This window comes from Lucilia sericata, unplaced genomic scaffold, assembly GCF_015586225.1.
Source record: "Lucilia sericata isolate MDLA Ls3-8-SP2 unplaced genomic scaffold, ASM1558622v1 Contig000590F_arrow, whole genome shotgun sequence".
Classification (NCBI taxonomy): Eukaryota; Metazoa; Arthropoda; class Insecta; order Diptera; family Calliphoridae; genus Lucilia; species Lucilia sericata.
This window is the reverse complement of record NW_023994597.1, coordinates 252,771-264,923: the sequence shown is the minus strand read 5'-3', so window position 1 is coordinate 264,923 and position 12,153 is coordinate 252,771. Positions and strand designations below refer to the sequence as shown.

At 30.9% G+C, this 12,153-nt stretch overlaps 1 protein-coding gene across 1 annotated transcript in view; it reads left to right on the top strand.

The window, feature by feature from the left end:
* The first annotated feature begins 10,022 nt into the window (after positions 1 to 10,022).
* LOC119606480 (putative uncharacterized protein DDB_G0282133) overlaps positions 10,023 to 12,153 on the top strand; it is a 197,242-nt gene continuing 195,111 nt past the window's right edge. The window contains exon 1 of the mRNA XM_037960010.1: positions 10,023 to 10,172. Coding sequence (XP_037815938.1) covers positions 10,023 to 10,172 — 150 coding nt within the window. The remainder of the gene's footprint in view (positions 10,173 to 12,153) is intronic.

Here is a 12,153-nt window from a genome sequence, read left to right as displayed (position 1 = left end):
CTTTTTTATAACATAAAATTTCGTAAATGTAGTAAATTTCCAGTTTTGCCATAACAATAGAGAAGCTGGAAAGTGTTATGATTTTATACTCTTTTATGATATAAAAGCGACTTTATAATAATTTTTTTTATTTCTCCTTTATTATACTGTTTTGCACTCACTAATCCCTCACTGATGCTTATTTTATATTAAACTATGTTTTAAATATATTAAATTTTAAATTAACACAATTTATTACAAAATCTAAATTTCACAATATATCACACATCTGATCACAATGAAATAAATATATTTACTGAAATGTGCAAACACTTTTCCTTCTGAATTTTGAGAGCAAGAATGATTCTGCATTAAACTATCTTCTTAGTGTATTAAAAAGTGTTAGTTTTTGAAATTTTTATTCTATCTACTTATTATCATTTAATTTTGCTTTTGGTATATTAAAACGCACTAAAATTTAACAAAATTATGATCAAAATTAGAAAGTACTGTATTTTGTTTTTGTAAATTTTTTAACTTAGCACTGAGAAACATAAAATTGAGCCTTTATAGTGACTATTCAGTTCATGTATCCAAAATTAAACTCAAATTTGCTGGCAGGGAATCTACTTGTTTGTTATGCTTGCTTTGTTCATAACGTTTTGTATGTTGTTGTTTACATTATTTTTCAATGTTTTGGTAGCGTACATAGGGGTTAATAAATTCAAATAAACATCGATCTAGATCAATGTTGCCCAAAATCGCGATTCCCTATCACGCGAGATAGGGCAAGAAATTTCTGCTGACGTTGCGTTGACTCATCTACACTATAAGCTTACTTGTGTATTTTCTTATTTGAGCATGTGTTAGTTGATTATCTCTCAACTTGCAAAACAAAATCAACTCAGTTGCTGATCAGCATTTGTCGAAGTAAGATCTGTACGCAACTTTTTTAAAATCCACACAGAAATACAACAACAAAATTTTGAGAAAGCCGAATTTATGTAGATGAATGAGAGAGCACAGCTGATAGTTTTTTATATATGAACTTTAATGTACGCTGTCCGTCAAAATCCATAATATCAATTTGACAGTTAGAATATACTTTTTAGTTTGCAGTCATTTTATTAGTACAGTTTTATTTTGGGTTAAATTTTGTTCTCTGCTGCTTTACCAATACAAATTAATGTGTAACAGTATGTGTATGGGCAGCACTGATCTAGATCAACGATGTCCATTTCATAGCACAATTGTGCTGACTAAAACACACACATATTCTTATTCTCTTTTGTTTAGTCGTCACTGAGCCAGCGACGAATGCACATGTGTAGCGGGTGTACGATTTTATTTCAATATTTTTGTTTACAGCACTGAAATAATTTAATATGGCATGCGAAAAATATTTTATGATTATAAATGCGTTTGACAATACTCAATGTCTATTATGTTATAAAACATTTAAGGAAATTAGGGGATTTGTTTTAAAAAGACATTATAATTCTTTTCATAGTAATATGGATAGATTTAGTGATAGGGAAAAAGAAAAATTATTTTTAAAATATAAAATTATTTTTTTGGAAAAACTAAAGAATTGGTTATCTGATAGGGAAGCCAACGAAAAGAATTTAGATGATAAAAGTTTAAAAAAAGAGTTGTCAACTCTTATAAGTTTAGATATTGTTAAACATGGTAGACCATTTTCTGATGGAATATTTATTAAAAATATTTTATATAAATGTTTTGAAAAATTGAAGTACAATTTAAAGTTTATAAAGTCCTTCCCGTTATCTCGGAATAGCGTAGTTCGGCGAACAGATCAACTAGGAATTTTTGTAGAGTCCGCTATTACTGAAAAATTAAAAAACTGTGAATTTTTTTCATTTTGCATAGATGAAAGCACAGATATAAATGATTTGTGTCAACTTATCATTTGTGTCAGATGCGTAGATGCAAATAATAACGTTTTTGAAACAATGTTTTCTCTTGAAACATTTCATGGAAATGTAACGGGAAAACTGTTATTTGATATTATAAATGAAAAACTTTTTTCTTTAATAAATATTAAAAAATTAGCAGGGTTTGCACGGATGGTGCTAACGTAATGACTGGTAAGTATGAAGGTTTCATAGGACAGTAAAAAAAGGAATCTCCGTCCATTCCTTGCATTGTATTACTCACCAGACCGCCCTTGCTTCCAAATTTTTAACAGACCACCCCTCTATGAAGACTTCAGAAAAAATAATAAATTAAATACGAGGAGGGCATCATTCACTGACCCATCGGAAATTTGTAAATTTTTTAAAAAACAAAAATGCAGCTCATCCCGATTTAAAAATGTTTACGGAGGTTCGGTGGTTAAGTCGTGGTGAATGTCTTAATAGATTATATGATTTAAAAGATGCTGTGCTTCAATTCATAGAGACCGAAAACATGGACAAATCCGAAATACAGCGTTTAAGTGACAATGATTTTATTTTAGATCTGGCATTTTTAGCGGACACTACAGCATTACTCAATGATTTTAATATACAATTACGGGGTAAAGAAAAAACATCATTTGATCTTTCAAATAAACTTTTTATTTTTAAAACTAAATTATTTTTACTTTCGTCAGAAATTCAAGCTGAAGATTTTTCAAACTTTCCAAAAACTTTACTTCTTTTTAATAATTTAAATATTGGTAAAAACTTAAAACTATCTAAAATTCATGAATACCACATAATATTTGAAACATTATTTTCCAACTTTGAAGAGAGGTTCCAAGATTTTAAATAAGTACAGCTCCTGCTTGATCTTTGCATTAATTCCTTTAATTGTGACGTTACCAAATATGATTTTGAAATCCAAGCGGAGTTGATAATACTTCGTAGTGAATTCACCTTTAATAAAATTAATATCACCGAATTTTGGCAAAATTTAGATGATTTATTATATCCAGAATTAAAAAAGAATTATCAAAAATGTTTGTCATTTTTTCCCTCAACGTATCTACGTGAACAGATTTTTTCAGACTTAAAATTCATTGGTTCTAAACAACGTAATAAATTAAATTCCGCACACTTAAAAAATATTCTTTTGCTACGAAACTGTCATAACAGCATTAATGTAGAAAATTTCATTAATGATATATGAAATAAATTTCAATTTTTAATTTTGTCCGTAAATTTTTTTTTTGTTATACACAATTTTTCTTTCAGTGCAGTTCTCTTTCGCTCACCAATACAACTACAGTTTTAGTTATGGACATCACTGATCTAGATCATTGGTAGCCAGAAAGAGAATTTTTAAAATGCATATGTTGTAGTGTAAAATATGAAAGAGAACATTAATGAAAATATGTGTGCGTTGCACGGAAAAAAAATATGTGTTTGTACTTATTTGTGTTATTCATATTATGTATGTATGTATTGACGAAACGATGTATTGATGCATATATTGATGTAAGAATGTATTAATGCATATGTTGATGTATTTATGTACAAAAGTATGTATGTATGTCCGTCTATAAGTGTTCAAATGATTAACCGTTAATCGATAAAATTTTGGCGATTAATTGCTTGAATAAATGACAATACAAATATAATTGTAAATAATTATTTACATAATAAAGCTATCTATCAAAAGTATTTATACAAACATTTATTTGTTACGGCTTTTGAAAATATCCTCTGTGTATCATTTCATAAAGAGTTGATCTTAAATTGTTTTTGTTTTGTGTATAGTTGGTTTTGTTGCTGAGAACATTCGTATTGCATGTGTATGAGTGAGAATAACACAATGTCCGCAGGGGCATGTTTGGCCGCCAATGATCTAGATTGAATTTTGAAAAACGAAAAAAAAAAACAGTTTCCCCTGATTTTATTGAGAATTATTACGTATTAATTTCAACGAATTATATTAAATTCATCTGTATTAAAATGTAAAAGATCTGAAAATTTCCGGAAAAATTGGAAAATTTCGATTACTTTTGCTGTTACACAAAAATTCCTAATATGGAATTTAAAGCTTCTCTCAAGGACCTTTCTAATGATGCCAATATTTAATATTTTTTTGGGTATACACCATGATGTGTGAATAGTCAGTACAAAAAATTATTACAAAAAATACCCGTTGTAAAAAAAAATTCAAAAAGTCCCCTTTTATGTGTTCTAAATACTTAATTTCATGTTTCTAGGTTTAATATTATAGAAAATTCCATAAATACCTTTTGTAAAACGAAAAATTACCAAAAAGTCCCCTTTTCTAGGTTCTCACCTAATCCGGGACCTACATGCTAAATTCCATGTTTATAGGTTCAATATTATAGAAAATTCAAAAAGTACCTTTTGTAGATCGAAAAAGTACCAAAAAGTACTTACTCGCCAAAAATTTTGCGAAATGGTATCAATTGAACTATAATTTTAGTTGGGAACATTAACACCTTACCTAATGTACATATGTATGTGTGCAGCTAACATATTTTTTATTTTAGTTCTGCACCGTTTTCCAAGTTTACGAATCTTTTAACAAACTATTTTATATAAGAACCCGTACTATTTATTAATATATTACAAAACTGTATCTATTTTGTGTAAAACGCAACTTTGCTTTTAAAAATCAGTTAACAATTACACTGTAAGTAAAATTCTAACTTTTAAAATGACACAGAAGAACGCCGAAACACGTAAACTTTTTTTAGACCGTAGAATTTACTGGCATCTCCGTTTTCAAAAGTAAGGTCCAAATAAGAAGATATTGCAATTGAAAGTAGTCACTCAAGCTATTTTTGATATCTATTTTTTCCTCGATTAATCGAGGAACTTACAACATCTAAGTTATATTCCATTTTAAAGGTACACGGACTCTGCAGGTGTCAATATTCGCTACCAAAAAGGTGCAATTTTTCATTTTTGCTGTATGTATGTATGTATGTATGTATGTATGTATGTATGTATGTATGTATGTATGTATGTATGTATGTATGTATGTATGTATGTATGTATGTATGTATGTATGTATGTATGTATGTATGTATGTATGTATGTATGTATGTATGTATGTATGTATGTATGTATGTATGTATGTATGCATGTATGTATGTGTGTATGTATGTGTGTATGTATGTATGTATGTATGTATGTATGTATGTATGTATGTATGTATGTATGTATGTATGTATGTATGTATGTATGTATGTATGTATGTATGTATGTATGTATGTATGTATGTATGTATGTATGTATGTATGTATGTATGTATGTATGTATGTATGTATGTATGTATGTATGTATGTATGTATGTATGTATGTATGTATGTATGTATGTATGTATGTATGTATGTATGTATGTATGTATGTATGTATGTATGTATGTATGTATGTATGTATGTATGTATGTATGTATGTATGTATGTATAAAAAATCGTTTTTTCAATTCTTTATTTTAAATACAACTAAAAAATATTTTTTTATTTTTTCTATTTTCTACAAAAGTCTATTCATAAAATCAATGATATATAATTTAAAATTTATATTTTTAAACAAGTGTTTTTATAGTGAAGTAGTAGTTGCTACATATACTCCCCCACCAGAGAGTTTGTTATTTAACTCTCGAAAATTTTACTCTTTTAGGGATTCTTGAATTGTTTTTAGCTGGTATTTTTTGATTCACATTTGAAGGTATTCGTTTCAATTGAATAGTAACTGATTTTGGTTCTTCGATTATCTCATCATTGAACATAAATGCCGGTTTCAGTCGATCTATAGATATCACTTTGCTGGATCCATTGACGTCTAACGTAAAGAATTTGTCAGTTTTCTTCAGAACTCTATAGGGACCATCATATGGTTGTTGAAGTGGTTTCCTTACAGCATCGGTACGAACAAAAACGTGAGAACAACTTTCTAAATTCTTGTGAAGAAATACGGTTTTATTTGATTTATGTTTAATATCTACTGGTTTTAACATGTTCATTTGTGCTTTGAGATTTTGTACAAATTCGTCGTTGGGCGATGAATCTTTAGAGTTTTGAAGTAGGTCGCATGGTAGACGAATTGTTGTACCATACACTATTTCTGCAGGCGTTGCTTTTATATCTTCTCTGATACTTGAACGAAGACCAATAAGTACAGTTGGAAGTACTTCTAACCAGTTTTTGTTATTATGGCACATTAGAGAAGCTTTTAGGGAACGGTGCCATCGTTCAATTATTCCATTTGATGATGGATGATAAGCTGTTGTTCTTATTCTTTTGCAACCAAGAACAAGTGCGAGTTCCTTAAAAAGACTGGACTCGAACTGACGACCTTGATCGGTAGTTATAAATGATGGGACACCAAAGCGTGATATCCAACCATTGTATAATGCTTCGGCAACCTTTCGTGCTGTCATATCCTCTAACGGAATAGCCTCAGGCCATCGACTAAATCTGTCGATGCAGGTTAATAGGTACTTATAACCATTGGCAGGCGGCAATGGACCAACCAAATCTATATTGATATGGGAAAAACGTTCGGAAGTTATAGGATACGTACCAACTTGACTATGTGTGTGTCGAATTACTTTAGAACGCTGACATTGAATACATTCTTGGGTCCATTTGTGTATGTCTTTCTTCATGTTTGTCCATACAAAACGATCTTGGATTAGTTTTGTTGTTACTTTAATGCCACCGTGTGACAAGCCATGAAGTGAATTGAATACAATTTTGCGAAAATTTGACGGCACAAAGGGTCTTGCTTTATTTGTTGAGATATCACAAATAACTGGCGGCTTATCATGTTGCATTACTATGGACTTTAAAATAAGCGAAGTTGAGTTATCATTTAGAAGCGACTGGAGTTCTGCATCATCTTCTTGAGATTTACTTAATTCTTCGAAATCTATAGATGTAGGAACATCAATCATAGCTATACGCGAAAGTGTATCTGCAATTGTATTTGCATGTCCGCTGATATGACGTATGTCAGTTGAAAACTGTGATATAAAATCAAGTTGACGAAACTGGCGAGGTGAAGCCTTTTCTGGATTTTGCCTAAAAGCAAAAGTTAAGGGCTTGTGATCTGTGAATATGATGAACTGACGGCCTTCGAGCATGTACCGAAAATATTTAACTACGGTGTAGATGGCCAAAAGTTCTCTATCGTAGGTGCTGTACTTCTTTTGTGTTTCTGTAAGCTTTCTTGAAAAAAAACTAAGAGGAACCCAGCCAGCTTCAGATTGTTGTTGCAAAACTCCACCTATAGCATGGTCGGAAGCGTCGACCATTACACAAATTGGTTTGTTATCCATTGGATGGGCAAGGAGTGTAGCGTTGGCTAAATCTGTTTTACATTTGTTAAAAGCGTGTTCAGCTTCTGGAGTCCACACTATAGGAGTTTTGTCATTTTTCTTGTTGCCTTTTTGATATTCGAGAAGCGGTATTTGAGTTTCAGCAGCATGATGAATAAATCTGCGATAAAAGTTTATCATTGCAACAAAACGACGAACTTCTTTTACAGTAGATGGCTTCGGGTAATTTGTAATTGCAGATACTTTGTCAGGTAGTGGATAAATACCATCTTTGTTGACCATATGACCGAGGAACTGAATTTCTGTTTGACCAAAGTGACATTTTGACAGATTAATCACTATTCCGTATTCGTTGAACCGTTGAAATACTAATTGAAGATGATTATAGTGTTCCTCTTCAGACTTGGATGCAATCAGGACATCGTCTAGATAGCTGAAGCAAAAGTCAAGGCCCCGCAAAACTTCATGTATGAATCTTTGAAAGGTTTGGCCAGCATTACATAACCCGAAAGTCATGTAATGAAATTCAAAGAGTCCAAACGGTGTTATAATGGCTGTTTTTGGAATATCTTCTGGCGCCACAGGGATTTGATTGTACGCACGTACTAAATCAATCGTAGAAAAAATTTTCTTACCACTCAATCCAAATCCGAAATCGTGGATATGAGGTAGCGGGTATTTGTCAGGAACCGTTATGGAATTCAATCGTCTATAATCTCCACATGGCCGCCACTGGCCATTCTTTTTAGGGACCATGTGAAGTGGACTGGACCAATTGCTTTTGGATGGGCAACATATACCTTGATTCATCATAAATTCAAATTCACGTTTAGCGATTTCGAATTGTTCAGGTGAAAGACGTCGAGCCTTCGATGTTACAGGTTGACCTTTTGTCTCTATTATATGTTGCACATTGTGTTTTCGTTTGGCAGTTGTTGTTGACGGATTTGTAATATCTGGAAAACGAGCAATTAATTCATGGTATGGAATATTATTGTTAAGGGTTTTTATTTCTAAATGACTAGTCTTTTTAATGAAAAATGATGAATTTAGTCCTGTGGAGTTGTCAATTAACTTTTTAGTTTTGAGGTCCACCAGCAAACCATAATGTTGTAAGAAATCTGCTCCAATAATGGGATGGTTAACATCAGCTACAATAAACTTCCAAGTGAAACTTCTTCTTAGACCAAGTGTTGGGGATAGTATAGCGTCACCATATGTGTTTATAGGTGTTCCATTAGCGGCGAACAGTTTATAGTTTTCAGGACTTTTCTTATAATTTTGATTTGACAAAGGTAAGACTGAGATGTCAGCTCCTGTGTCAATCAAAAAACTTTTCTGAATTTGAGGGTCGAAAATAAATAGACGGTTTGTTGCTTGGCTTCGGTCACTAGTTGTGTTTAGTGACCGCCTTGGGAGTTTTCCGAATTCCTGGTAGAGTAGGAACAGGGTTGACGGCAACAGCGGGCGTTGTCACCAAACTTACGATGATAATAACATATCTGTTGTGATGAGTTGCGAGGTTTTCTTGATCTACTGTGGGATTTAGAACGTGAACGGCGATTTTTAGGAATTTGGAGATCCTTGACTGCATTTGTAAGGGCGGAAATTTGTTGGCGTAACTCACTTATTTCATTGGAACTTTGGACTGCAGCAATACTGGATGAGGAGCTTGAAATATCAACTATTTTATCGGCCATGACAGCCAAAATATCTAAGGGTTCAGATGAAGTGGCCAAAATTGCTTGAGCTTGGGTAGGTAAGCGCTGAATCCACATAGTGCGGAGAAATTCATCTTTTACACCATCGTTGGCAAGATTACGCATTTCACGAAGAAGAAAACTTGGCTTCTTATCTCCAATTGGTAGTTCGTTTAGAAGTGTTTTTATACGCTTCTCTTCGGAAATGGAAAAATGGTCAATAAGCCGTTGTTTTATCTTTGAGTACGCATCTCTTGGTTGTTGCAGGATAATATCAGTTACTTGAGAAAGCACTTCAGGCTCTAATTCCGGCAGAACAGCAAAATATTTGGAGCTTTCGTTAACCACGTTATGGTTTTCAAATTGAGCCTCCAACTGAGCAAACCAAATGGCTGGATTTTCTTTCCAAAATCGTGGTATGCGAAGATTTACTGTGGATGTAGTTGTAGGTGCGACAGATTCTGAAGCAGTTTCTTGAGTTGCTTGCCTTGGCATCTTGTAAATTTATTTCCTGAATTTAAATTTAAATACTATGTGCGGAGAACTCGGGGTCACCAATTATAAAAAATCGTTTTTTCAATTCTTTATTTTAAATACAACTAAAAAATATTTTTTTATTTTTTCTATTTTCTACAAAAGTCTATTCATAAAATCAATGATATATAATTTAAAATTTATATTTTTAAACAAGTGTTTTTATAGTGAAGTAGTAGTTGCTACATATGTATGTATGTATGTATGTATGTATGTATGTATGTATGTATGCATGTATGTATGTATGTATGTATGTATGTATGTATGTATGTATGTATGTATGTATGTATGTATGTATGTATGGTATGTATGTATGTATGTATGTATGTATGTATGTATGTATGTATGTATGTATGTATGTATGTATGTATGTATGCATGCATGCATTTCTGTATGTTTGTATATTTTGTGAAATGACTAAATAAAATTTTTCTTATTAACATTTCTTAAAATAATGATTTTGTTTTCAGTGATTTTCATTCAAACTTTCAGAAATAATGCGCTTATTAATAATTATATATTTTTAATATATATTTTAAGATGATCGCTTTCAAATCCCAAAAACGACAACGAGATCAGCAGCGAAAGCAGAAAATTACAGAAAATCGTAAACATTTGGCTAATGTTCGTGTTGTTCAAAAAAATTTAGTCTTTGTGGTAGGCTTACCCCCACGACTTGCTGATGCAGACGTAAGTATTTATGCTATAATTTCTTTATATATTTTTATTTGTAAAAAATTGAGTTTATATAAAACCGATATTTCAAACCACATAGTCACAGTGAGATATGAATTTGGCACTTTTAGAACGACAGGAATAAAAAACTAACAAGTTTCAAATTGATTTGCTTTTTATTACAGTTAAACAGTTCATATAATATAGAAAAATAACTAAAAATATTCCAAAGTTCCTTTAACGCTAAATATGGGTGCTCAAAATTGCGCCTTAGATGGCAATGCATACCGCCAGATTCCTATCGAAGTATTCACCTACCTAGTGGACAACTTCATTTAACGCGGTTTCCACCGATCCACAGTGGTATAGGAAAAAAAAAAGAGGGAAATAATTCGGTAACTTCTAAACGTTTAATCCGATTTTAATGAAATTTGGTATACACAAAGAGGAGGTGTTGTCGAGTTTAGGTTTTGAATTTGGACCTTATAGGCCAACCAGGGGCCCGGCGGGGGGTCCTCAAATTAGGACACCTCGGCTATGTTAAATTTTTAAAACGATCCTATTTCCTCATTTGAGTTCCGATTTAAAAAAAATTTCGTATATAGAATCTCCTCATCGAGCACTATAAAAAATGTCGTCGTAGCAGTAAATTATCTCTTATAGTTTAGGAGATATTCGCATTTGAAAATTAAAATTTTAAAATTTTTACCGTCCTTACTTTAGTTTTTTTGATAATAGCGGGTCCAAATATTCCCGATTTTCGCCATTTTTTTTTATTCGCTTAACAACAAGTTTATATATCAAGCAGTGAAAGAATTATGTAAAAATCATGACTGAGTCCAAAGTTATAGGCATTTTAATTTAAAAAATAAAAAAAAGGCGATTTTTTGTCATTTTTTTGGGAAAAAAGTATCTTTTTCTTTTTAAGTTATCTAAAAAGTTTCTAAGAAGATGTATATAGAATTTATACTTTTTGGAAAGCTGACTTTACATAAAGTACGATAAATGAAACAAAACCTAAAAATTTTTGATACCGAGGGGACCAGGTCCATCCAAAAAAACCCTATTTTTTATGGAAAATTCAATTTTGAGCAAAAATTCTCAAATCGCATAGTCGATATCAAATTATAGTGACCTGTTTTATATGACCCAATATGTTCTTAATCATTTTGTAACGGGTTTCGATAACCCTGCCCCTGGTATGGATATAATAGGCAAAAAACCAAAAAATCCCATTTTTGGGATTTTTTAAAACTTTTTTGAGAATTCCGGGATTTCTAATAAGAAAATTCGAAATTTTTATTTAATTTTGGATTTTGAGTAAAAAAATCTACCTAACTGTAAAATTTCATCAAAAAATATTCATAAATAAAATTTTTATTGCAATTTGAAAAAATTGTATCTTCGCAAAAACTGAATAAAAAACATTTTTTAATTTTTTTTAAAAAAAGTATTCCGCGAATTTTTTAATTTTCAAAAATTATATACAGTTTTGAAAAATAGACAAAATTACTTTTCCATTGATATATAACATGCCTACCTAATGTTTTTAAGTGACATATTAATTAGGGAAAACTCAACATCTTTTAGAAAATTTACATAGCACTATTATTTTTATCCATAAGGTTAACTCTTAAATCTGTTACATATATTAAAAAAAATATATTGAAAATAATATTACTAGGTAAATTCTCTAAAAGATGTTGTTTTCCCTAATTAATTTGTCACTTAAAAAAACATTAGGTAGGCATGTTATATATATCAATGGAAAGGTAATTTTGTCTATTTTTCAAAACTGTATATAATTTTTGAAAATTAAAAAATTCGCGGAAGACTTTTTAAAAAAAAAAATTAAAAAATATTTTTTATTCAGTTTTTGCGAAGATACAAATTTTTCAAATTGCAATAAAAATTTTATTTATGAATATTTTTTGATGAAATTTTACAGTTAGGTACATTTTTTTACTCAAAATCCAAAATTAAATAAAAATTTCGA